The sequence below is a fragment of the Ascidiella aspersa genome, chromosome 6 (assembly GCF_963924565.1).
Source record: "Ascidiella aspersa chromosome 6, kaAscAspe10.2, whole genome shotgun sequence".
Classification (NCBI taxonomy): Eukaryota; Metazoa; Chordata; class Ascidiacea; order Phlebobranchia; family Ascidiidae; genus Ascidiella; species Ascidiella aspersa.
Genome location: NC_139452.1, coordinates 29,847,678 through 29,874,016, shown reverse-complemented (window position 1 = coordinate 29,874,016; position 26,339 = coordinate 29,847,678). Strand labels below are relative to the sequence as shown.

Here is a 26,339-nt window from a genome sequence, read left to right as displayed (position 1 = left end):
TTAAAAATATAATGGCCTTAAGGCGAACAGTCTGATTGGGAACCAGCAATAATCCATAACTTAACCTAACGAAATCGAAACCGTCTAAAAAAATCATAAGTGCAACATGAAAGAGCCGCATATAACTGGGTGAAGAGCCACATGCGGCTTGCGAGCCTCGTGTCTTGCCCACCCCTGTGTTAATGCATTGCTTCGTATTGTTAAATTGCAATTAAAAGTTCAATGTACGTTTTTTAAAAAAAAATAAAAGGCTAAATAAAGTGCTCATATTACGAAACCATATGGTCAATAACAAGTTGTGTGAAACCCAATTTGGTTCACAAAAAGTTTATGAAACTATGTTAAAAAATGAATGAAAAGATGTTTAAAATGTTAAAAATGCCACCTATACTTTGATATCAGGTGTGATAGTCTTACTATGACTTACTACAACATCCATCCATTATGTTTTAAAGTTACTAAAGCAGTTTATAAACAGGTTTTGAAACCAGTTATGTTTTTAAAACTGCTTCGAGCCAACTGATCTTTAAATTTAAAGCGTCAGAAATTGTAGCCAATTTACGTGAGTTTACTAAACATGAAACCAAAAAATGTTAAAGCAGTTGACGTATTTGCGTTTCGTTAATATATTCATGTTACAAAACAGTTCAATGCAATAATAACGGTCTGTGTTATTTTTTGTTGTTATGGTTTATGCTAGCTTTTTCATTTCCTGTTTAAGCCTGTTAAAAAATGTTAAATGTCTTGAATGTTTCTGTTATTTTACAACACATAAGGAGAAAATGTTTTCTGATATCTGCAAATATTTGTAATTATTTAAACAGATAAAGACACAAATGTCATATAGCACATGGTTGTTAACTTTTTAAATCCAAGATACCACAGTGGTCTACAAGTAGTAGACAGAAAGCAATCGCAGACTAACCGAATCTGTAGGCCAGCAAAACAACTAGCCTGCAGTAAGGTTCGAACTCACGACCTCTGGCCATACCCATCATTAATCGACAGATTCGGGTTAGTCTGCGATGGTTTTCCATGTACTAATGATACGTAATCCATTTTCGTTGGTCAAAAAGCAGCTTGAGACGAGCCAGATGATCACAGTTGTGAAACACATAGTTGTGTCTATCTTTCATAGTCTATAATTTTATATATCAATATATATTATTGAATATACTGTTGCTGCCAGGCATTGTATCAATTATAAAGGAGGTTCTGACAAATATGTATTCAGCGCCGACGTTTTAATTACCTATACGGGTAATCTACTTGGCAATAAACTCACTGTATTCTGTAAAGTTACAAGTATATTGTCAAGAAGATTTCCCGTATAGGTAATCGAAACGTCGGCATTCAATACATATTTGTCAGAAACCCCTTTATAATTAATATATATATTTTTCGCGTTTTTATTTAACGATTAACCGTCATCTATTATTTTGCAGTTTGCCCATTGTAATACTCAAACGTCTATAGAGAAATAGTTTCGATGAAAACAATGGAAAATGAACAATAGCGCTGTCTTCTAAAGTTAGAAGAATAAGCGATTGTTTCCATATTATCATCTTAAGTGGTAATCCCCATGCGTGCAATTACTTGCTGGTGCTTAATGTGAAAGAAGCAAGCGGTTAATATTTTAAAGGAACCTTGCTGTTAGACCGTCGTTGTTTATATTTTATAAAGAGCCATGGAACTTATCTACATTGGTCTGATTTGGACATTGATGCTTTTCGGTAAGTTAAAAGAACATTTCTCCCAATCGAAGGGTTTATTTCGTTTAACACAGGTAAATTATTAAGGTCTGAATATTGTTGAAAGCGGAAAATTATTTAATTTTGAAAACTTGATAAGGTATAAACGCATGGAAAAGGCTTAAAAACAGTTTATTCATAGTATACTGTTTGTTTGACAATTAAAGCAGTATATTTTGAGTTTTTTTCGTATTGAAGTTGGGTTTATAGTTTTATAGTTAAATTTCCATATATTCATTACAACTTTAGTTTTTTGTGCTATGCATTTATTGTTTGTTCAAGCCTTTTTTTTATTGTTTAAATGTTTGTTGCTAGTGGCGAAATTCAGTAGCATATGAGAACTTGATATTGTACTTGTTTGATGTTAGCTGCTGGTGTCACTACCTTGTAGTGCAGTGTTTCTCAACCTATATGTCGAGACCAGTGTTTCTTATCATTTTTAGGGCTGGTACCCTTTGGGCTTTCATGAAATTTTCTCGTACCCCCTGCCTACAATGTTCGACGGAAGTAAATAAAATTGTTATATTACGAATTAAATCAATGTAGTTACAACTCACGTGTTAAAAGCATGCATTAAAAACAGTCTTGAAGTTCAACAATATTTACAACACACAAACAATCAGTCAATTTAATGATGACACTTTGGTGAAGCTTTTCGTAAATTACGCATTCTTCAGAAATATGCCTAAATTACGCATAATTTCACACTGTATGTCGTACCCCTGTTTTATGGCTTCGTACCACCAAGAGGTACACGTACCCCTGGTTAAGAACCCCTGGCCCAGACCCGAAATTGTGTTGTCGCTTAGTTTGGCTGGGTCGCCGACTGAAGTACTTCACGTGGTTATTAGGATTAGTTCTAAAAAAGATTGCTTAAATACTTAATAAAACTGCGGTACAACGCGTAAAAATGGCTCATATTAGTTTTATTGAAGTTATTTTAGCTAATTCCTTAAGGTTTACAAACAGTTCAGTGAAGAGAATTAAGTCGTCAAAGGTTTGCTGTTAAACTTACGCTAAGTATTTGGGTGGTCGCATAAAAAGGTTGATAAACACTGCATATACTGGAAGGATTTAGCCTTGTTATTAATTGTGAGTGAAGGCCCAACATTTTTTAAGTTAAGTGAATTAAATAACTTGTCTAAATATGATGTTGCTACCAGGCATAGAATACACTTAAAATACTTTCTTCAGTGCTTATTTATTTTATCCAATGTTTCGACTAAGCCTACCTATACAGGATGCTCTGCTAAGGACATCATGTACGATTTTTAACACCAATCGATAAGTTTGAACATTTTAAGGCAGGGATGTCCGACCCGCGGCCAGCCCGATGTTACGGCCCACCACTTATTCTCACTTTCATTATTAGCCTTTACTTTGAACAATTATTTCGACCACAATCAAAACGTGTAGAACCCGCAGTATGTAAAATAGACCTAATCTTGTATTTTTTTCTGAGACTATAATCGAGCCTAATGTCGCATTTCAACATCCATCGAACATCTATGCACCCATCATTGTTAAGCAAGATGTGTTTTTTTCTAAATGTGTTTTTTGCGGACTGTTTTAAGGAAATATACCAGCCCAAAAGTGTCTTACCATGGCATGATACGGCATGTAAACTCAATTTTTCGCGCTTTGCGCGATATGGACAAGTTTTACTTGTATATTTGCGCACGAGCTTGCTCTCGAAGAGCGGGTGTTTATAAGTTAAGTTGTTTTATGAAGTCACGATATGACGTAACTTATGACGTCACTCCTTTAATTTAATAGGTTTTGCTACCCATCGATTTTTTTTAAAGTGGCAATGGGGCCCATTCTGCTAAAAGGCTGGTCATCCCTGTTTTAAGGCAACTCTTTACATGTGGACGTGAATTTTTAGGTAGTTATTCAATTGGTTGAAGTTCGAATATCAATTTTTTGTTGTGTTTACGTCAACAACAAGCCCTGCCTCTTTGCGGCCACAAAGTAGTATATGGTGTGAAATTTCGGGCGTGTTTCGATTAAACATAACGACGCCATTATCGCGTTAAATCACATCTAATTATCAACAGGAAATACACAACCCCAGCTATCGGAGTATAAAGGAAGGAGTTAATTATAAAGCGCTTTCATAAGCCATTAAACCGACTAACTAACACAAACCCCACAGTGTATTACCTACACATTTTTAAACAACTTGCGTGACAAAAAATGAAAATCTTTGGGTGGAAAACGTATAAGGAATAAGCCTTGTGCTCAAATGTTTATATTTTTAAGCTCAAAAAAACAATTTCGATTAGATATATCCACGCTACCTTCGCTTTAAATCACTTCTCATTAATAATAGAAAAACACGGAATTTAGCTATCGGAGTCTAAAGAAAAGCGCTAATTATACAGCGCTCTCACAATCAATATAAATCAACTAATTAACTCAAACCCCACAGTGTAATTACTTAAACATTTTCAAACAACTTGTGCGATAAAAAAAGAGTTCGAACCTCACTGCAGGCTGCTTATTTTTCTAGGCTGCTCTGTTTGTATTATTGATCGACAGATTCGGTGAGTCTGCAATGGTTATGGTGTACTAATAATATGTAAGCCGTAATCGTTGGTCAAAAAGCAGCTTCAGAAGGGCTAGATTTCAGTTGTTAACACACATTTGTGTGAATGTTTCATTGTTTAATGATATGGTACTGTGAATCCCCTTCAATATGAAGTTGCTTGTACTAACAGTTTGAGCAAGCATTGGCGTATGGTTGTTTCTCGACTCGCTCCCTTCTGAGCCTGCATAGCTCAGTTGGTAGAGCGATGGTCCCGGCTTGACCGGAGGCCGTGAGTTCGAACCTCACTGCAGGCTAGTTGTTTTTCTAGTCTGCCCTGCTTGCATCATTGATCGACAGATTCGGTGAGTCCGTAATCGTTGGCCAAAAAGCAGCTTCAGAAGTGATATATCACAGTTGTTAACACATATGTCTGTGCATGTTTCCTTTAACTTGTAGCATGTTCCGATAAAACATATTGACGCTACTTTTGCGTTATATTGCTTGTAATTTTTACCAGGAAAAACCTCGGGAGAGAGTTGTTCCCAAATCTCATTATCCCGACGCCATGGGGCTTTTTTTGTACTGCATACGGAAAGACGGCCTTCAATGTTGAAGTGCAACTGGTCGCTGCCACAGACACCGAACAGTCACGACCAAGTTATGCTGATAAAAGTCGTTATGGATCCAAATATTCGTAGAACCCCTTACTTCCTTCCTCGCTTTTCTGATTTGCAACTCCCTGACGGTAAGTTATGGACAGGAATAGTTAAACAAAATGCAGTTTGTGCTTTAAATGTTGCTTGCTCATAAATATTTATCGTATAACTTAATCAGGTATGCTTTTGTTCTGCTTATTTATCTCTATAGTATTTATTTTTCTTCTATATGTGTCTCGTTTAAGGTTTTTAGGGATTTCATCCAAAATGCCCGATTTAAAATTTAGTCAGAATTAACCTGTTTTAACACGTATTTTTAGCGAACATGCTTTTGTGCGTTTAGTTTTGTGTTAGGTCTTTGTCGTAAAACATGGTTTTGGCCAATAGTGTCGTCATCAAAATAGTTTATATATATATATATACATGTATATATATATATATATGTATATATATATATATATATGCACACATCAAAAACTCACAAAACAAATCGTTAAAGGTTCCTTTGGAAGGAAAATGTTAAACTTATAACACAAGATGCCTACTATAAGCATCGAAAATATACAGAGGTTTAAGATGATATTTATAAAAGAAAAACAATCAAAATTTTATTTCAACCAGGCTACTATTGAGGTCTAACCAACTCGAATTATTTCAATAAACACTGAGACACCATTGGAATTGAACTATTAAAATTTCTTTAGTTTATAAATATACATTTATATATACATATACATATATATATATATATATATGTATATAAGCATACATCAAAAACTCGAAAAAAAAATCATTTTTGTCTTTTAAAGGTTCAGTTTGGGGGGAAGACAGCAACTGCTCTTTGTTCGTGACCAGCAACTCAAGTTGTCCATTAAATGATACCCTGCCAGGAAAATGTAACACAACGGCAAAAGTATTTCGAGATTCGGCTCCCAGAATTACATACAAAGGCTTCTCATCGGTAACTGTTTTATTCGGCTCTTACACATGCAAAACACCAACCTCTGAACAAACAACAGCCACAAATACAAAAGCACCAACAGGTTTGTAGTTATTCGGTGGATATAAATATTGAAACGATTTTTGCCTTTTAAACGATATTTTAAATATAAGTCCGTAACTATACAGCTTAATTTTAGTGCTTAATATTGTTTTAGCTATAAATTATACACGGCTAAACTGTACTAAATACCACTAGTATAAACCATTTTTTTAGGAATAAAAACAAATAAATATATATTATACAGATGAAATATTGTATCTATTCAGTTGTTTTCAACTTTCAATTCGTTTTATAACAGAAAAAACAATAACTTTACGATCAACAACAGAAAAAACCACACTGAAGAACAATCGAAATGCAACCATTCCTCAAGGTATAAGTCAAGGGTTTAAAGCACAGAAAAGTTAAATCTAAATCAGTTGACCTAATCAGGGTTGCAAGCAAGGCAAGGTTAAAAAAAATATGGCATGCGTTTATTCTTAGTTGGCTTCACCCGATATCTTATGGAGTTTACCGTAGTTAAATAGTTGCTCTATTAAAGCTTATACACACGTGGAAAAAACGTATATTTATAGATCATAGCTTATACGCAACATGCTAATGACTTAGGTCCCGGTCAAGTCACTTGTAAAATAACTCTCAGGAAACTGTCTTACGTGCAAAGCATTTGACGAATTTTATTAAGCAATATTTATTGAAAAAACTTATTTTAACCCAAGTTATTTGATACAATAACTGAAGTCCAGGTCAAGCCAGTTGTACAGCAGACTTTTTATAAGTCTAGACAAGTAAAAAAAAAACCTTACAACTTAAAGTAAGTTAAAAAATAGTTAAATCAAAAAAGTAATTTTAAAAATAACTAAAAATAAAGTCCATGTCTTTTGCAAAAGTCATTGACTTCATTATATCACTCGTAACAAATGCTTCATTTTTCTGTTTTTTATAGTACCAACAACACCCGTGTTTGAGAACATTATTTCAATGGTGATCGCTGCATCCGTAGCCATCGTTGCCGTGCTGTTATTCGAGGGGATTATTTACGCACTGTGTTGTAGAAGGTAAGACTAACTGCTTTATTATAGAGTGCTATAAACCAGTTAAAAGTTAAAAGCTTTCTAGCATTTTAAAATGAATGTCAAATTCAAATAGGTCAAAATGTTACTGATGAAGACGTTTCGATGCGCATTTCTATCACGATCAGTTAGAGGACACAAAGGTTAATTTTAAGATTATGTCGATCTACTCGACCTTTTGGCTTTGACATTTCATTTCTAAGCTACATTACAGATCCGTGCATAGTGTTTTTTGCATTTAATATCCCAAAAGTACTAGTGTGTATTTTACTATTACGTGCTATAAGAAATAGCTTTCCAATGAACTAGGTAGCATTTTGAACTTAAGATAATGGCTTGAGGTTTTGGCTGACGTAGAATAAATATTAAAGCCCATCAAGTAGTAGGGAATATTTTGTGAACGTTTAGAATTATTCTTTATTCATTTTCAGCATGTCGTCTAAATACAACTGCCAGTCATAATGCTCCAAATTTGGTATAGCATTTACACTTTCCGTAAAAGTTACGTAGGCCACAAGGTGAACTCTTGAACAAATTTTGGAAACTTCTATGTGAGAAGCTCTGGATTATGCGCTGCATCATTAAACTTTTGATTTTAAAGTCTTAATAGGCCTAAAACAGCAGAAATGAGTCCTAAATTCATCAGAATAAAACTAACCGGTATAAGGCCTAAACGGACGAAAAACCCGAAAACTGTATGTTGAGGGTATGAGATGATTGAAAGACACTTTTCCGTATCGGCCGTTTTGGTGTCGCCGCAGTTTAGGAATTTGATTGTTAGCCCCTGTTTGTGGTTAGACATTGGGTTAGGGTTAAAGCTAGGGTTGGCATTAGAAAAAAAATGTTGTATAGGCCTTTTGGCCGTGACCATATAAGTATTTTTTCCATAGGTTTAAGACTTATTCAAATTTTACGATGTTACGACTGAATATTACTTTTTTGTCTGATCCCGAACTGTGTTTTATTACGACGCTGATGTTGTTCTAATTTCGGTATTATGGCTGGAGTAAATTGTGACGTCACACTTGGCAGGAGGTCACACAAAACTCAAGCGTGGTGATTTTTAACCAGAACAGAACCGAAACTAGTATTTTAAACTGCATGGAGTGGCGAAACCGCTGTGAATACCAGATGCGACACAATGCACAATTTCGCTTGCACAGCAATCTATTGTTGTGATTGACGTAGTGACTAACTCAAACGAAAACAAGGTTAGCGAAAGTTCAGTAATACGCTTCTTTGTTTAATTATTTTGCTGAACGTTTAAAAAAGATAAGTATATAGAGAAGTCGGTAGCATTTTGCGATCGTTTCAAAACGTTCATAAAATGAAAAAATATAACAAACCTTGTGTCGTTTTAGTTTCCCAAACTTTTATCTTCAACGGCTCAGAGACATGCACGGCGCGTTATGGTTGAAACGATTTTATTTAAATAGGGTACGACATACTAGAAAAACTCGTGATTTTTCTAAATTTAAACGTTCATAGGATGAATATTAAAGTCAATGAAGAATAAGGTCGTTTTTTTATGTCAATATTTACTTATTTTGAACATCGGGATTTGAATTTCAATGAGGTGTCATTTAAAACGTTCACAAAATGCTACCTAATTCTGTAGGGTTTTCAGTTGTTTTTTAAAACCAACTGCCTTGCGCACAATTTATTAACATTACTGTCCATACATGTAAACCAATAAACGAATGACTCTTTTAAACTCTTCAATGCATATTCAGATGAATGCATCAGTGTTTTGCGAATTACACCAAGAGATCACAATGGGGAGATTGACGACACGCAGCCGTCAAACAACGGATATCTTGCACCTCTAGGTAAGTTGAATTTAATGGAGCAGGAGTTTAAATTGCGAGGAAAGTAGAATAATGGTCTAACCAGAACGGAATAAAAATTTGAGAGATGGCGTCGCACAGTTAACGTCTAACACAGTGGTTCATAAAACTGGGGTCCATGGGCCCCTTGGGGGTCCGCGAACTAGTTTTAGGTGGTCCATGAAGGCCTACTTAAAATATTAGTGTATATTGAAGAAGTAATCTTTTTTAAAGAAAACCGTTTGATTAAAAATATAACGGTTTTGTACTGAATCCTATTTAGACTCCATTTCACTTTCACCTATTTGGACCAAAATCAGCAGATTTATAAAGTCTATTTGTACTGTGACGCCAGTTTATGATGTCACTTTGGATTTTTTTTTGCCGACCGTGGTCCACGCTAGGTTAAAACAATTTTTAGGGGTCCGCGGTAAAAAAAGTTTAAGAACCCCTGGTTTAACACATCGGCCCGCGAACCATATATTGCTCTTGTTATGATGTAGTCTTGCTTGCAGATAAATCTGAGTTATTATGACTTAAATAAAACTGCACGCGGCATTTCAAACTGTATTTTTTAACTACTATAATAGTAAAATTTTCTGGGCTTTACGCGAATCCTGTTTTCGTGGCCCGATTTGATGAAAGCCTTTTGCTTAAGGTTCAGTTCGTACCAAAGTTTAGCAAACTTAGCCAGTCCATTTTTAAGCGCTTACTGTGCTGTCTTTATAAAAGGCTTAACTTACTATTTTTGCCAACCTAGAGTATAGATGAAAAATATATAATATGACTCTCATGGAAATACAACCAAATCATTCGGCTTTTATGGCTCCCTAAGCTGGAAAGGTTACCGACTTTTCACCATTTCAATAACAACAAAGCACTATTTAGAGCAGTGGTCGGCAAACTTTTTTTTGTCGCGCCCCAAAGCACTCTTTTCAAAGCTATTGAAGGCCCACTACGTAAAATCACTACTAAACAGTGGCGGATTCAGGATATTTGATTTTAGGGTGAAATATTGCACGGTGCCTCTTTTCCCAAATCACTGGTATATCATGATGTAAAACAAAGAATAAAACCAAGAATATACGCGCGAAGCTAGACATTCTTTTTCCATTACATACAGTTTAAGTTTGCAAAACCTATAGTTTGACAGGCTCTTAGGACCATATTTGAGACGTGGGCCTTTCCAAGCTGAGCAAATTAAAAAACTTTATGCCACACAAACTGTTAAAATAAAGTGCAATGAACTATCACGCGGCCCACAACTACATTATAACACTAAGCTATTCAAAAGTAACTCGCGGCCCACTAAAATGGCTCTGCGGCCCACATTTGGGCCGCGGCCCACAGTTTGCCGACCGCTGATTTAGAGCATTTTGTTATACCATATACATCAAAGGCATATAGGAAATATGTAGCCGCTTTCAACGTAAAAGCAAGTCATTTGTCAAAAATAAAATATAGTCCAGTCAAACCATGTTAAAACAGTGACATAAGTGCACTTGAGTCAAGTCATAAACTTAAGTTATTAGAACACAGTCAGAATTTTAAGTAATGCGCCACTTTTGCATTCACAACAAGATAAACAAATTGCACGGCCTCACAAATGTACATACCAGGGCTATTTTCTGGCACTATTTGTTCCTTGTGTACATTATTCTACTTTACTTTGTTCAGAAGATCACAGATACGAAAGTATGACGACGGCGGCGTACATCAACGACAACCAGCCTTCGACAAACCACATCCAACCTGTCGTTTACTGTGATATTCCAATTGCGAAGAATAACTAAAACGAAATTGATCTCCAGAAAATTTACGACAATTTGGACCTTTTTAGAATGCGCTTGGCAACAGAATTTGTTTGTGTATTTGACTTTATTTTGACTTTTCTTGGTCGTTTATAGGTAAACTAGCAACATAATAATATTTTATTAATAATTTTGCTAATCTGTGTGCGCTGTATAGTCGACACAGATACAAAGAATTTTATTTCTCTAAAGTTTAATGCTAGGTTGTGTTTTGGGACTTGTATTTAAAATGCTATATGTTGAACTTAATAAGTTATTTATAACTTGCACTGCTGTTTTAGCGGAAAATGTCGACAATTAAATGCTATAAGTATGGCTGAATATTAATATTCACGTTTATAAATTGTAATATTTCATTACCATTTCTCGCTAAAAGTGTGTCTGCTGAAAATCAATTCAAGGTCCGTGTGAAAATTGCAGATTTTTACCGTTATTATTATGTGCTGCTTAACCATTATCTTAGTTGTTATTGACTGTGTTCCGCGTCTCTTAATTATATCAAGTATATTAGTTTTAAACAATTAGTTTGGCCATATATTTAGATTTGGCATGTTTTTGAGAAAATTTGGCCTTTGTCATTTTTGTATCTGGTCATTCTGGTTAGAAAGTCAGTTTCAATAAAATAAATGGATCACGTGACACATACATAAAAACCGTTAACACGAAACAAGCACGTAAATCACGTGAAACAAGCATGTAAGTCACGTGAACAGGCCTTGCCAAATTGAATATATGTTCAATAACCGTGTAAAATTAATCACGTGATATACGCCGTGTGAATTTTATTCGTGCAAAGTAAACTCTTTTAGTTTTACGGCATTTGCTCTATATAAAGTCAAGTTGCAATAAAAAATTCCTTTAGGGTCGACCATTCCTAAAACGTAAGCTTTTAAACCAGCGGTTCCAAAACTTTTCTAAAAATTGTCTGTTGTCCCTGCAATTATTTTTGATACTTCGTAGCAGGTGGTACAGAATAATAGATGCTTATCAAACCCTCTTTATTGTCGAATAATAAGGCATAACTAAAGACTAATAATAAGACAGACAAGTGCAAAAAAAAACATGTCTAAATGTTTACAAAAAATCGAAAAAAAGCCCAATGTTTAAATACTTGAAGACTAATTCTCATTGCGGACACTCTTAAACTGCTGTACGAACCCCAGTTTGGGAACCGTTGTTCTGAACTGTAAAATATTAACTGAAGCTTACGTTTTTTTCTTCTTTTGCGTCACATTCGATATATTGCTTTTAAGTGCTTTGTCAATCGCAGAAAAAAAACTTTGTATCGAAATTGTCCGATTTATATGTAAATGTTGTCATTTTGTGTATCGAATTACTGTCCACTTAGATAGCTTTTGCCCTTTTTCCGTGTAATAAAATATACAAATCCATTAACTTGTTTTTTACTCATAAAATAAAATAGAGTAATCTCCACCAGGGAACATATCAATAGATAGAAATCTGGTGTAAACGAAGTATAAACCGACGTTTCGGCAGCTGATACCAGCTGACCTCATCAGGGTTAATAATTAAAACGCGAATTCTTATATACTTAAAAGTAAATAAAAAAACAACTATAGACAACAATTATTAAATCTATACGTCGCTGAAGTATGCGAGTATAGCTGTAACGCGACGAAGTCATCCGGTGCAGAACTGCACCATCGGACATAAAAAAAAAACAAAAAAACATCGGACAAAAAGGTTTATTGGCCACTGATTTACGTCTATTGTTTGTTATCGCCGCAAAAACTGAATAAGAAGTTAAAAAATCAGTTTAAATATGACGCAAAGAGCTCATTTGTCCAAACGCAAATGTGACAAAAAGCTTGTTGCAACTAATTTGAAATTTTTTAGGATTTTTAATTTATATTTATCAATTTTGCCTTGTTCACCGTTCGACTTAAATGTATCGAATTCCATTAAAAATGTGTCAAGACTTTATATATATATTTGAGTTACAAACTATAAAAACTAAAAACAGGTTAGCAAAGATAACCAAATTTCAGCTAATGATTTGCGCCTAGTATTTTGCAAACCGATTAAGAAGTGGAACCTTATTTACATACGCCTTTTTGCCCTAACGCTAGCATTACCAAATGTGGACATAAAACTTGCAGCAAGAAAAGCAAATATAATAAGGTATTGAGTCATACCACGCTTACATCACATTGCACAGTTTGATATCAGTTTCAAAATTTAGGCCAGTGAGTCAGTGACTCTTAAACAGTGATCATGACCAGGTGATTTTCTGATGCTACGCATAGCGCTTTTTTAATTATGACCTATTTGTTTTCATTGCGTTTGTGCTTTTTATACAGTCGGATCGGTAAAAATGAAAAAATATTCTTTACGGTCTGGTAACCAAAGGTTTTATGCGAGATTCGGTACTGAGACCGAACTATTAGGCTATAGTCGTTATGAAAACACTTATAAAGAATGGAGCATAATGGTTAGAAGTTGTAGTAAGACGTAGTAAGAATATCAAAGCCCATACAAAAATGTAGGTAGCTATTTGAACGATTTGAATACCTCTTTATATGATGAAAATGAATAAAGAGTGTTTGAAACATTCAAACTGTTATCCACTTCTGAATGGGCTTTGATATTCTTACTACGACTTACAAATGAGTTAGTTTTGTACAGATGCTTATGTAGTCTGTAATACTATACATTAGGAAATTTGTAGTATTCATATTGGCCAAAAGTAGTTTAGCGATTAAGTTAACTAGTGCCTGTCTGTAAATTGGGATACATTTGTAATACGAGATAGAGCTCTATAATCTATTCAATTAATATTACTGAAATATAATCAACGTCACTTATAAAAGGTGGACGCAATTCTTATCATTCGGAGTTTTTCTTTGACATTCCTTTACAAGTAAGTCTAGTCATTGTCTAATTTGATTGATTGATTGATTGATTGATTGATTGATTGATTGATTGATTGATTGATTGATTGATTGATTGATTGCCCGTCGTTGGTTAAAGTGACGCAATTTCTATGTAATTGCGTGAAGTATTGAAAGCACCATTTACGCAGTTTAACTTGGAAACATACATGTTTGCTATGTGCACAAATAAATACAACTTATTGAATTACCGGTAAAAAGTATAACGGACCAGCGGTTAAGAAGTATTGCATTAAACAATTGATTCTATCATGTTTTTATCCATTGCATTGCCATAGTAAGGTTGATGGTTAAGAGACAATTTTTAGGTTATTTTGAAACTTTACAGCAAAGTTGGTTTTGCTATAGGCTAAAAAAATTGTGATTTAACACACCTATAGTGGAAATGCACTTCGGGAGTTTTATTGCTGTTCGGTTTTATTGCGGTATCAAAATGACGTCGTTGCTATAATGCTCACAACAATAAACCTCATGAAATTAAAAGGTTAAAAGGGGGTGTCCAATTTAAAATTTAACAAAATAAACAAACTGTGTGGTGTTCATAACGTTACTTTTTATGACATCACATGCGGATGTGAATTTGTGACGTCACGTTTCGACCTAACTTTGTAATGTCACTGTATAACGTAATGTAAAAGTCATTGGATTTATTTTTTTAAGGTTTTATATGCTAAAGCAAGCAATGGCATTGCGATGCGTTGTTCTAAAAGTTTAAGTCAAGTCTATTAGAGGCAGTAACTTAAGGACGCTTAGGTAAAAACATTGATGTTACGTTATTACAGCACTTGTTAATCAAATCACTTATTGGTTAAGCTTTTGTTGGCTTAAATAAATTGCGGCTTTGTAATGCTTTGTTTTTACGGCTTAAGTCAACTCAAAATTAAGCAGTTACTTGGACACTCAAGTGAAATAAGTGACGTTGAGGTATGACACCACTACTTCACCTATTTGTTAAGCTTTTTTTTAAATAAATTGCGGCGTTTCCATTTTTTGTACGGCTCAAGTCAAGCCAAGAAGGAACCGTAAGTCAAGTCATTGAATTTAAGTTATTACAGCAGCTGTTTTTTCAGCTTTTTCTTTGCCGAAAGAAAGCGTGTCGGTGAAATGCAAGGTTCAGCGTTACAATGTGAGCGGTGGTCATGTTGGAATGGACGCCAGGGACCAGCAGAGGTACACATGGGACTTACAGAGTCCACAGAACAGATCAGACCGCGTTATGGCCCTGAGGATACTTACATTTTACGATAAAGTAGGCTACTCTGTGGGAGCGATTACTTTGCCTGACGGTAAGGCTTGGAATTAAGGGTCGTAATAAATTCAGTGGGAAAACTTATATTGGTCGAGTATCTGTATCATCCTAATTAATGTACTGAAATACGAACCGAAACCTCTATTGAAATGATATTGGTTTACACCAGCTATTTGCTTAGAACCAAGGGTGGAAGTATATTCAGTCGGGAAACTTCCTTGGTCAAAAAAAGACTATGTAATTAACAAAAAGTGATTGAATCCAACAGGAACGGAACAGCATCAGGGCTGTGGAGTCGGGTCGGGTTAATCGGTACTTTTGTAAAACTACCCGCAAAATTGCCAAGTGAAGAGAACTACCCAGTTTGGGGTCGAACTCGATTTCATTTTTGCGCCCAGAGTCGGGCTCCTGTTGCTTTTAACCCGACACCACAGCACTCTATAATATTGGCGAGTTTCGTATAGGCCAGAACTAAGAACTAAGGTTGGAAATACATTCAATAGTAAGCCGTCATCATACTAATAAAGACGTTTTGATACGCACTTCTGTCACCGTCAGTTAATATGACCGAAATATATTTAACCTCACTAAAACATAATGTGCGATCCACCTTTTGTAAATAAGGTTTGAATCAATTTCATCGTAGCGGTCATTGCGGTCATAAGCGTGTTGTTATTGGAAGGAATAATCTACGCATTGTGTTGCAGAAAGTAAGAAGCAAGTGTCTTTATTCTACACATTGCAAAGTTTATGCTAAATGCGAAACGCTATTAGTTTTTCACCAAATTTCAAAGCGCTATTGGTTAAAATCTGTCGCATGATTGAATAGTAATAGTCCAAAACAGCTCCCTGGTAAGTGTAATTGCTAACAAACGTTTCAGCAACCTATTAAAATCGCCTTCTACAGGGTGAATGACACCAAACGCTCGTAGTGCAATGGATGGTGTCATTAACGCTGAAGAAAGCGATTTGAATAGGATTATCGAATCAGCCCTATTATGACATCATCGACACCACCTTAGTATCGGACTACGACCGATACTACCACTTTAACATATCGGCTCCGATATTATTGTACATTCCCTAGTGGAAGCCAATTAGTTTGATTTCAGTGCATGAACATTTGTAACACGAATCAGAGGTTGCCATACTTTGGGTTTCACACATGTGTCTTATTGACTAATGTGATAAATGTACCTCATTTTAACTTTCAATTGCAGACGTTACAAAGTTGAAAGGTTGTATGATGACGTCGCGGGCATAAGAGGTACGTTAAAAAATCATTATTTTCCGCAAACTCAAACAGCCAAGAAAGGTTTACAATCAATAGCCGACACTTAGTGGTTAAGAGAGTTTCGGCGAAAAAGCACAACCAAAAACAACAAAATTTGATTGAAATAAAAAATTTGAACTCCCGTCATACTCATATTCAAATAAAAATTGAATTCAGTCTTATGATTTTAAACCTATATTAACATTTTGTGCACCACGTCCAATAAATTATATGCTCCGAACGTCCTATTATGACGTAACTTGTGCCGTCGACTTAAATTTCCGTGCGTTTCGGTGAGAAAATTATCCTACTTTTAACCTTGTTTACTCTTAAATAAATCTTAAATAAATGCTAATTAATACTCTTATGGAAAAATAGGTGATTTTATCCTTCTTAAATCTTATAACGTTTACCGAGTCACAAAATGTTCATAATCAATAAAAACTGGGAAACAATTTTAAATTAAATGTTTATCCAGTACTTTTGCGAATGGCATAAAAATTGCACAATAATAAACGTGAAAAATATTTTAAAGCTCATATAGTTAGTAGATATAATTTCTGTGAATGTTTAAAATTCATATTTATTCATGTTCAACATGGTGAATAACGCATTGGTTCAATGCATGAATATACTGCTGAGGCAGACTAATTGTAAGGGTTAAATATTCTACGTACTGTTGTATGAGCTTTCATATTAATTCTACGTGAACTGCCAATTCCAGTGATAATGCTCGAATTTAAAGTTACAGATATGGAAGTGGCTATTTGCCTGATTCACTGGCTATTAGTGATTGTACCTTCGCCCAGCTGTCATAGAGTGGTGTCAAGGTTGATGGAATTACAAGATTTGTTTTCATGTTTTTTCTTTATTCAATTACTCTGTTAACCGAGTACCTATTCATGCACCCATTGGCGATGTTACGCATTAATTTCAAACACTGAAACAGCCTATTGCTATAGTTATGTGTTTCAGTAATATGAAACCTATAGCAGAAATGAGGAAGTAATTCATAAGCAATTGCGGGAAATCCCAGGGAGCTCAACGCATTGTTCTAGTTTAGCGTCTGGATGGTTTTAGCTTAAGACCGTCACGTATGCACCTTGGTGTGTGTGCGACTGCCCGCGCATAACACGTGGAAAGTTCGTGCACTTCTGAGCAGGCATGCCCGATCATTGACATTTTAATCCTTTACCGATACCTGATATTAAGAAAAAAGTATCATCGGTTAAAAGTGAATAGCGACGCACTCAATAAATCTCTTTATGTCCATCAGTTAAGGAGAATAAATCATGACGTCATAAAATTCAAATCACGTATGACGCCATTACTAAGCCTAAAACAAGAACATATGAAATTAAAACATTCAAAGGCTGTAAGGTGTTTAGTTACCTCTAATTGTTCACTATACATGCTTTTGATCATTTTATCGTTCAAGGTAGAATCGCTGCTTGATTACCAATTAAGGCTAAAAGTCCTATATTAATTTTAAATTGGATCGGCACCGAAACCTCCCTAGTGTCGAACGAGCACCGATACTACTACTTGGCATCGGGCACCGGCTCCGATTAGATATTATTGGACATTCGTAGTACTAAGCTTTCACAGTTATCTGGCCAGCTATCACAAATATTTAAAGTTGTTCAGTTTTTTATAGAAAACGTTTGGTGACTCCTTCTGTAATCGATACCACCCTAATATCGGATCGGTACCGATTCTACCACTTAGTATCGGGTATCGACTTCGATCCAATATTATCGGACATGCCTAGTACTAAGCAGGCGTTCACCTACAACCATATGAATTAGGACTTCTAGTCTTGGAGATGGGAAAATGTAATTGTTATTGTTTGATATATTCTCAGATGAAAGTAACGTCACTGGGCAAGTAACATCAAGAGATCAAGTTGCGACAAATGACGACAACTACTACCTTACTCCTATAGGTAAAGCTGGTGAAGGAACAGTGGTGTAAATCATTGGTCGCTAAATGACTTGTGTCCCAGTTAAATCATTTACAAAATAACTTAAGCCAACTAAATTCATATGCAACAATAACTAAGTCCAATATATAAACTGTTGCTACAAGGCATAATTTGAAATAAAATAGCTCCTCTGGTAATTATAATTGTTTACAAGTTCAGGGTTATCTGCATCAACAAAAATACTCTATTTCAATTTTCGCATGACGTCACCTATGAAAATGTTACGCCGATCTTTACCCACGCGATCCAAGCTCTTTTGGAAGCCACGTTAAAAAAATTCAAAAACCCCACATCTAAACATACCTAACCCGGAGTCTATTTTGTTTAGAAGATCGCAGATACGAGAAAATATCGACGTTGAAGTACGCCAACGACAACAACCAGCCTCCGACAAACCACATCCAACCTGTGGTCTACAACTGACCAAGTGACGCTCGCCTTGTGAAACTAATCACGTGTTTATACGACTTACAAAATAACCATTTGACATACGCTGTGTAAAGCTGATTACGGCAAGTTAAACCTTCTAGTTGGACAGCCATTGCTGCTTGTTATTAAGTCAAGTTAACTGTTTTGGTTTCACGGCCACAAAATGAACCCATCACGTGACGTACTTCCATATAACAAGCATTCCACACTCACCCTATTGTTGGGAACCACTGTTTTATAAGTTGTACTTAAGGTGTTTTGAATTATGTCAATTCAGTAGAAGTACACATGCTAGTCTGGGTTTCAGTTTACTTTTTATTTATTTCTTTGCTATATTTAGGGTTTTTATGCTGTTAAAATAACACTATTACATAACACATTTTTTAAAGAATATGTTTTTATTTTGCATATTGCCGAACCGTGTAAAAAACATACACCTATCAGTGATATTCGATCTAAACCCTGTCGGTTTCTGCCATGTATTTTTTAATCCAAATATCTAAGCATTGTTTTTAGATTTTGTATTACAAAATTAACGTGATTAATGTAAATATAAAATCAGCGAAAATAGTCATGCGTCATTTCTTTCATAAGAGTCATTTTCTAGTTTTATTTTTGCAATGTGTACCCTTCAGCGTATTGAGTTGTGTTTTCCAGTTTTAAATATTGGCTTGCATGTTTGAATATATTGATCGAAAATCATGCCAGTGTTCAAAATGACAGCAAGCGGCTTAAGAATAGAATAGTAAGCTCATGGCAAATTTAGCTAATTCGCAATTGTTAAGAAATTGAGTTACTCTTTATGCGACATTATATGTTTTCAAATCTAATATTGCAAATTCGATTTTGTTTAACTTTTATATAGTGGTTAGATTAAAAAAAGACGTAAATCCAGCACAGTAGGATTTCACAGCAATGGTTGGATATTGTTGCTGATTGGCGTATGACTCAATTGTTATGCCAAAACAAGAAAACAACCTTTGCGGGATTTCCTAAATTGTATAAATCTGTCTTTGCAATATGTCAGCAAAGCATGCATCAATTAATCTGAAGACTTTAAACGTTTTGAGTCACACCACGTTAAGACTTCCTGGTACTACAACGCGCAGTTTTCTATCACTATCACAGTTAAGTAAAACCACAGTTTAAGGTAAAGAACAAAAAGGCTGTTAGGGGGGTTTACTGTTTAGATTGTTTATGTTTATCTATCATTTTTATTATAAGGTACTGGTCATTTTAACAATTTAGAGGTAGTATGTTATAAGTAGAACAATTTAGGTAAAGTGTAGCAATAGTGGAAAATACTGTTCTGGGATTTCCTGCCGTTAGGATTAATTCTAGGCCAGTTTTGTTTTTGTTTTAAGATTCTGGTCTTTTTTTAAGTTGACGCTTAAGAAGTAAAATTATGAGTAAATTATATGCAGAACAATTTAAGTAAAAGCAACAATAAAAATATGCTGTTGGGGGATTTACTGTCGTTTGGTTTGATTCTAGGTAAGTTATGATTTTCTATTATTTTATTATTATATCTTGGTTGTGTAATACGTTCAAGTGTTGATATTGTTAAACGAAGTTTATGAAGTAAATTGTTGAATAGAACTTAAGCAACATAAACAAGTCAGCAGATAACAAAGACACTTATTGATAGAAAGCAACATAATGTACATCAACAACGAATAGAATAGTATTTAAGTTTTAGCTGCGGGAAAACAAAAACTTAAGTTTGAGTTTGTTCAATTTTAAATCGACTGCTTGTGGACCAGGACATTGTGACATCACAATAAACGATGCGCAAACCTCATTTGGCTGCTAACCTAGGCAGCAAAGCGAACCAAAATAATTTAAAGAATATATGCACAGCGTGTTACTTACATTTACAAAGGTTAAGTTATGTTCTTAATAGGGATGTCTGATATCTGAAATTTTACTTCCTGTTAATGGGAATGGAAAATTTAACCTGCTGTATGAAGGGAAAATTTAACCTGCTGTATGAAGGGAAAATTTAACCTGCTGTATGAAGGGAAAATTTAACCTGCTGTATGTAATGTGTGGCGTAATCGTTGACCTGTACGACTCCAGAAGGGCTTGGTCACAGATTACACATTGCTTTTTTGCATTCTTCACTATATGTGTTTATATTTCAGCTTTTTCCTTGCCGAAGCAATCAGAGGCTTTAAAATGCAAAGTTCAGCGCTACGATTCGAGAAATGGTCATATTTACATGGACGCAAGCGGCGAACAGACGTGCACATGGGATTTACAACCCCCTGAAAACCGATCAGATGTCGTTGTTATTGCTTTAAGGATACTCACCTTCTACAACAAACCAGGCTACTCTACGGGTAGAATTACGTTGCTTGACGGTAAGGTCCTGTCGTTTCAGTTAAGAATCCCACTTGTTCCTTTCATTTACGATGCATCTAAAACAATTTGATCAAAAGCAATAAATTGTATGTTTTAATGAATAAAGAGATATTAAAACGTCTACAAAATTGTTTAGGCTTTGATATTCATTCCATGTCTAACTCTAACCTCAAGCCATTATTTAAAAACTTAATTTAAATGTTCAGAAAATGATACCTACTACTGTATGGGCTTTGATATTTGTTACTACGTATTTCTACAATGCTAAACTCTTAGCTCCATTTGTAGGAACGGAGTTTAACGCCGACACCAGCCCCGACAATTTTTTGTGTGAAACCTACATGAAAGTCAACAGTTCGTGTGGAAAGAAAACCAGCGTGGAAAAAATATGCGGGAAATCACCCATGACGTCACTCGAATGGCCTCCTGTTTTGCAAGCGACGCTTGATGATTACACGTTCACAGCAACATACACCTTCTACGCTTGCAACGAAACAATTTCGAACGCAATGATAAGTGAGACTTCCGGTAAGCTAACGAACATTTGAATTCTAAAGGATATTTAAACGCACCACGCAAATTTTCTTAAAGCAAAACGTCTTCACCAGAACGTAAATGGGTTGTAAATCTGCTAATTTGCAGCAAAAAAACTTTTGTGTTATTGTAGGCTAGTCAGTTTTGGTTAAATATTATAAAGTTTGAAATATTTGTTCTATATGCCTGTCATCAATTAAGAATACAAACCCATGAGCACCTCGAATTTAAAAATGAACACATTTTTTGTAATTTCCCGCCAAGTGATTGTTACGTCAGTAGTCTTTGTTTCGCCTGCAAGTGTATCTTACGTTACTGTAAGGTTTGTTAGGTGTGGGAATGAATGTTACGTTTTCTAAAGTTGTACACCGTAAACGCTTAAAATAGTATTAGGCGTGATAGCTTGATGGTCAGAAAAATCCCGTCAAATATTTAGCAATTCGACAAAAAAATTCTATAGTTCATGAATACTCAAGCTTGTGGCCTATATTTTTTAGAAAAATCACACAATTAGTTACAGTTAATAATAACAGCAGCCTTTTTATAAAATCGTCATTTTGTTGTTTACAGACGTTTCGGCATTACATCATGTCATCATCTGCGATAATATATGTATTGTCGAAATGTTTGTAAACAACAAGATGTCGTTTTTAAGAAATATTACGGCTTTATTATATTCATTAAAACTGCCTTTTTATTTTGGTAAAGCGAAACCAGAAGTAGCAAGTAGCAGCACGCCAACAGACGAAGCAAGCCCTAATACTACTATGACATCACCAATGGGAACAAACAAGCCATCGACAACGGAAGTGACATCACAAACGACCAAGCCTGGCGTGGTTTGCAAACCAGAAAAAGGTTTGTGAAAGTATATCTATGATAAAAACACTAATTCGTCAGCTAGCAAACACCGAGAACAAGAAACATAAACCGCGTAAAATCTGCAACTCATTTTTTCTCATAGAAAGTGAATATGGCATGAAACTTTGGCGTATCAATGTAACTGTAATGTATATTCATAGAACATATAAAACTTAAAGAGACACAACTAAGTCGTATTAATGTATAACAAACTTTTTTTTTAAACTATTTCTGTACCTTGGGCCACTGTGAATAAACAGGCTACATTTTTGCTAAAAATAACTTTTAATGCAGTAACACGTCAAAGATATAGAATTTTGAATGTTAACCATCCGTTTAATGAATGCAATGAAGTGAATAAAATTTCTGTATATAAAATGTAACAAGATCACTCATCTGAAACATGTTTGGCTCCCAAACACCACTATTTAATTACTGCAGATTTCTGCAAATGTCGAAATTATATTGACATATTGGCGCATGGTTGTTTCTCGACTCGCTCCTCTCTGAGCCTGCATAGCTCAGTTGGTAGAGCGACGGTCCCGGCTTGACCGGAGGTCGTGAGTTCGAACCTCACTGCAGGCCAGTTGTTTTTCTGGCTTGCTCTGCTTGCATCATAGATCGACAGATTCGGCGAGTCTGCGATGGCTTTTCGGTGTACTATTGATACGGAAGCCGTAATCGTTGGTCATAAAGCAACTTCCGAGGGGCTAGATCACAGATGTTATTAAACACATGTTTGTGTGTGTCTTTCATTATATTGACGAAAAGACGAATTTATATTCAACTGAACCTTACTATAGTTTCAGATCTGACAAGTGTAACGACCTTCTGGATTGCTATCGTGCTAGCAATTGTTCTTCTCATCGCCTGCTTTATAATACTGGCCCTTCTTATCAAGAACAGGTTAGACCAGGGGTTCCTAAACTGGGGTCCATGAACCCTTTAGGGGTCCGTGAACTAGTTTTAGGGGGTCCATGAAGGCCTAATTAATTAAAAAATAAAATAAAACGTTTTATCACTGAATGTATTTCGATTTCATTTCACTTACACGTTGGGCCGAAGTCAGCAGATTGCTGAAGTTTATTGGAATAAGCCCAAAACCCATCAAAATATAATATAAATGGACTAAATAACATCTAACACAGCAGGGAGATGGTATACCGCTATTTTAGCATCGGCCTTTCCGTCATTAATCTTTTGGGGCTGTAGTTAGAAAGGAGCTTTTAGGGCGCCTCTGTTTTGGCACCGGATATTTGGCCCTGTTTGAGGTTATGGCTGAGCAATGGGTGGGGTTAGAAATTAGGTTGAGGATCAAAATGTTAATGACAAAGTTCGGGTGGAGTCTGGGGTTAGGTAAAAGGGTTGTTTGGAATATCTTAGTCAGGCCGTTTAGGTTTTATTCGAACGGGTTTTGGTCTTATTCTGATTTAGATCTAGTTTCTGCTTGCAAAAAGAAATAAAATGTAGAACAAGGAAAACAAATTACAACATAAAAGCTATGATTCAGCTGACGACCATTTAATTTTGTGTATCGGCTGATTTTCTATTTTTTACGCCAAATATCGCTAGAAAGTTGGCCTCAAAGATAAGATTGCGAGCAAAACGCAATAAAGTCGCGGCATTCTCGGCATATTTACATTGATAGATGATATACAATGCTCATAAAAGGATACAAATCAAATTTTTTGCGCGTTTCATCATTGTGCACCCCGAAGAGTAGCTTAACTGATCAGGGGAGAAAACTTGTTGAATAACACGTTTTTCCTTTACCTTTATCAGGCGACTAGCGGAAAAGGGCCAGAAAGAAGTCAGCAGGAATCCACCCGCTGAAATAAACGCGTACGAACCTGAAGAAACATACACAATGGCCCAACCAAACGGCGAACAACAACTCTACCAAACTACATCTGCTGAGGCAACTAACAACGACACAGTGTACAGTCAGCTTGAACGAAAATGAGCATCATCATCTTACTTATGAGGGATTTTTTGGTGTTTAACGTCCTTGTAAGGATAAGCGATAATATCGGAATAAAGCCGTTTTGTTCGATATTAAATCGGTGTATCGCTAGAATACGGTACTTATATTATGAATGATTATACGTTAACCACAATTAGACATCCAACGCAGTGATTTGTATGCGGGAAATTATTTTTGTTAGGAAAAACTACCAAGTACATTAATTTTGACAGCAAAGCCAAGTATGTAAATTATCACATTTTACCTGCTTCGTGCTTTATTTGCCATATGCTCTACTTAGAGACCCACTTACACAGCGATGTTCTAAAACCGTATTAATAACCTTTGGAGCATAATGGTTGGATGTTGTAGTAAGACGTAATAAGCATATCAAAGGCCGTACAGAAGTAGGCAGCATTTTGAACGTTTCGAATAACTCTTTATTGATTTTTAACATCGTATCTATAACCTTTTTTTTATTTTGTTGTTTCATCTTGTGTATTCTGTATGTTACAATCTCGAAAATGACATGACTTTATTTAGGTTTTTTTAAGGTTAAGATTTAACTGCTTCCAATCGTAAATAACCGTCATCATTTATCAGCAAAGAGCGATATTAATCTGTGAATTTTTTGAAGTTTAATAGCATTAAAGTTTAATAAGCACTGTGTAATTGTGTACGTACTTCGTTCTGTATATGTTTTACAAATAATGCATTAATACGGATAAAACCCAATAGCTGGTATTTTCTAGCCTTGCTGTAACTACACAATAATCATTAAAGGCAAAATTATCTTATTGAAATCTATTTTTTATCGTTGGCAAGTGCAACTTCAGAATAGGCACACAGTTATTATCATTATGTGCATTTTCTAGCTTTGCCGTTTTTACGCGACAATGATTAAGAATAAGTATACCCTATTGAAATGCAAAAACATAACTGTAAAAAAATGGTATAAACGTGAGTCAATCATTTCATTTGTGAAATATTATAATTATATGTATCTGCGCCAACATGACTGTTCGATTTATTTTTATATATTGTGTTTCTTTTTATTTCCTCTATGATTTTGTACGCGATTTGTTCATTCATAAAGTCGACGAAACATTTTGTAAGTAAACGCGCCTCGTGCATTAAGTTCTTTAATGTGTTTGTGAGTAGATCCACAACGCAAATTTTCACGTTTATTATCAATAAACTTGAAACAATTACCACCATGCTGCTCAGCTTGTTTTTTAAACTGGCAGACGAATCGCGCTTTAAGACAATGGGGGCCCCATAATTTATTAAAAAAAGTTACGGGATTAAATCGGTATTCATACAACTTACTTTTCATAAGGTTTCAAATGATGTATTGTAATTACAATTTAATGAAAAACATGTGTTGAGGCTAAAAAAAGTTATATCAAGGTATATTTTAAAGAGTTTGCGCCGACCCGTTGAAAATGGGTTACTTACTATCTAACAACACATTTTTTCTTTCTGAGTGCTTTTTGCAAAACAAGCAGCAAACGTTGTAAGAATGTGAAAGACAATACAGAAGAAGATAGCATTTTGAACGTTTCGAATATCGTTTGATGTATTTTCCAACATACTCGAATTACTATCTATTTGGTAATTAGCAGTTTATTGGTTTATTTGCTTTTCGACACACTGAAACATGTACCTTGATTAAAGTAAGTTTTGTACATTTTGTTTAATAAACCACACATACACATTGTGTTTGTTTTTTAGTCACTTTGAAATCTAAGGACTAATAATAACTTGCATACTAACTAACCGGCGATAAAATTTATCCATACTTTATCTTTTTTGCTGTTCATTTTTCAAGCTTCTTTTCAATCTGTGTAAAAATAGTCACATAATGTTATGCCAGCTTGTTATTCAAATATGCGCCCATGCACTTTATTTTAACTTATACTGATTGCTTTTATTCAAATTACGCAATCCAGGAACATTTAACGCTATGACATGCAGATTTAATATTTTTTTCCCGACAAGTCATTCCAAGTTAAGGTATATTAAACAGTTAAGTCATTTACACATCAATCCAACTCAACAAGCAACCAAAATATTAAGTAATACGATGAGTAATTTATTCCATTCAAAGTAAAAGCGAG

General features: G+C 35.1%; 2 protein-coding genes, 1 long non-coding RNA gene and 1 other non-coding gene across 4 annotated transcripts; all 4 read left to right on the top strand.

Annotated features, from left to right (window-relative positions):
* Positions 1-1,604: 1,604 nt before the first annotated feature.
* LOC146141195 (uncharacterized) lies at positions 1,605-12,012 on the top strand. Its single transcript, XM_083392846.1, has 7 exons — positions 1,605-1,733; positions 4,799-5,026; positions 5,747-5,980; positions 6,239-6,313; positions 6,887-6,991; positions 8,747-8,842; positions 10,517-12,012. Exons 1-7 carry the CDS (start codon positions 1,688-1,690, stop codon positions 10,630-10,632), a joined length of 900 nt encoding a protein of 299 aa, XP_083248972.1. The 5' UTR covers positions 1,605-1,687; the 3' UTR covers positions 10,633-12,012.
* Trnaq-uug (transfer RNA glutamine (anticodon UUG)) lies at positions 4,521-4,595 on the top strand. The gene has a single exon. It is a non-coding gene; the product is annotated as a tRNA-Gln (tRNA).
* Positions 12,013-13,025: 1,013 nt separating the features above from the next.
* On the top strand, positions 13,026-18,585 carry LOC146141194 (uncharacterized). Its single transcript, XR_014501365.1, has 5 exons — positions 13,026-13,037; positions 13,482-13,531; positions 16,032-16,078; positions 17,949-18,029; positions 18,397-18,585. It is a non-coding gene; the product is annotated as an uncharacterized LOC146141194 (long non-coding RNA).
* Positions 18,586-19,858: 1,273 nt separating this feature from the next.
* On the top strand, positions 19,859-25,863 carry LOC146141193 (uncharacterized). The gene is made up of 6 exons (XM_083392845.1): positions 19,859-19,991; positions 20,642-20,860; positions 21,150-21,389; positions 22,104-22,253; positions 23,060-23,162; positions 24,039-25,863. The coding sequence occupies exons 1-6, from the start codon at positions 19,916-19,918 to the stop codon at positions 24,217-24,219; spliced, it is 969 nt and encodes a 322-aa protein (XP_083248971.1). The 5' UTR covers positions 19,859-19,915; the 3' UTR covers positions 24,220-25,863.
* Positions 25,864-26,339: the final 476 nt, after the last annotated feature.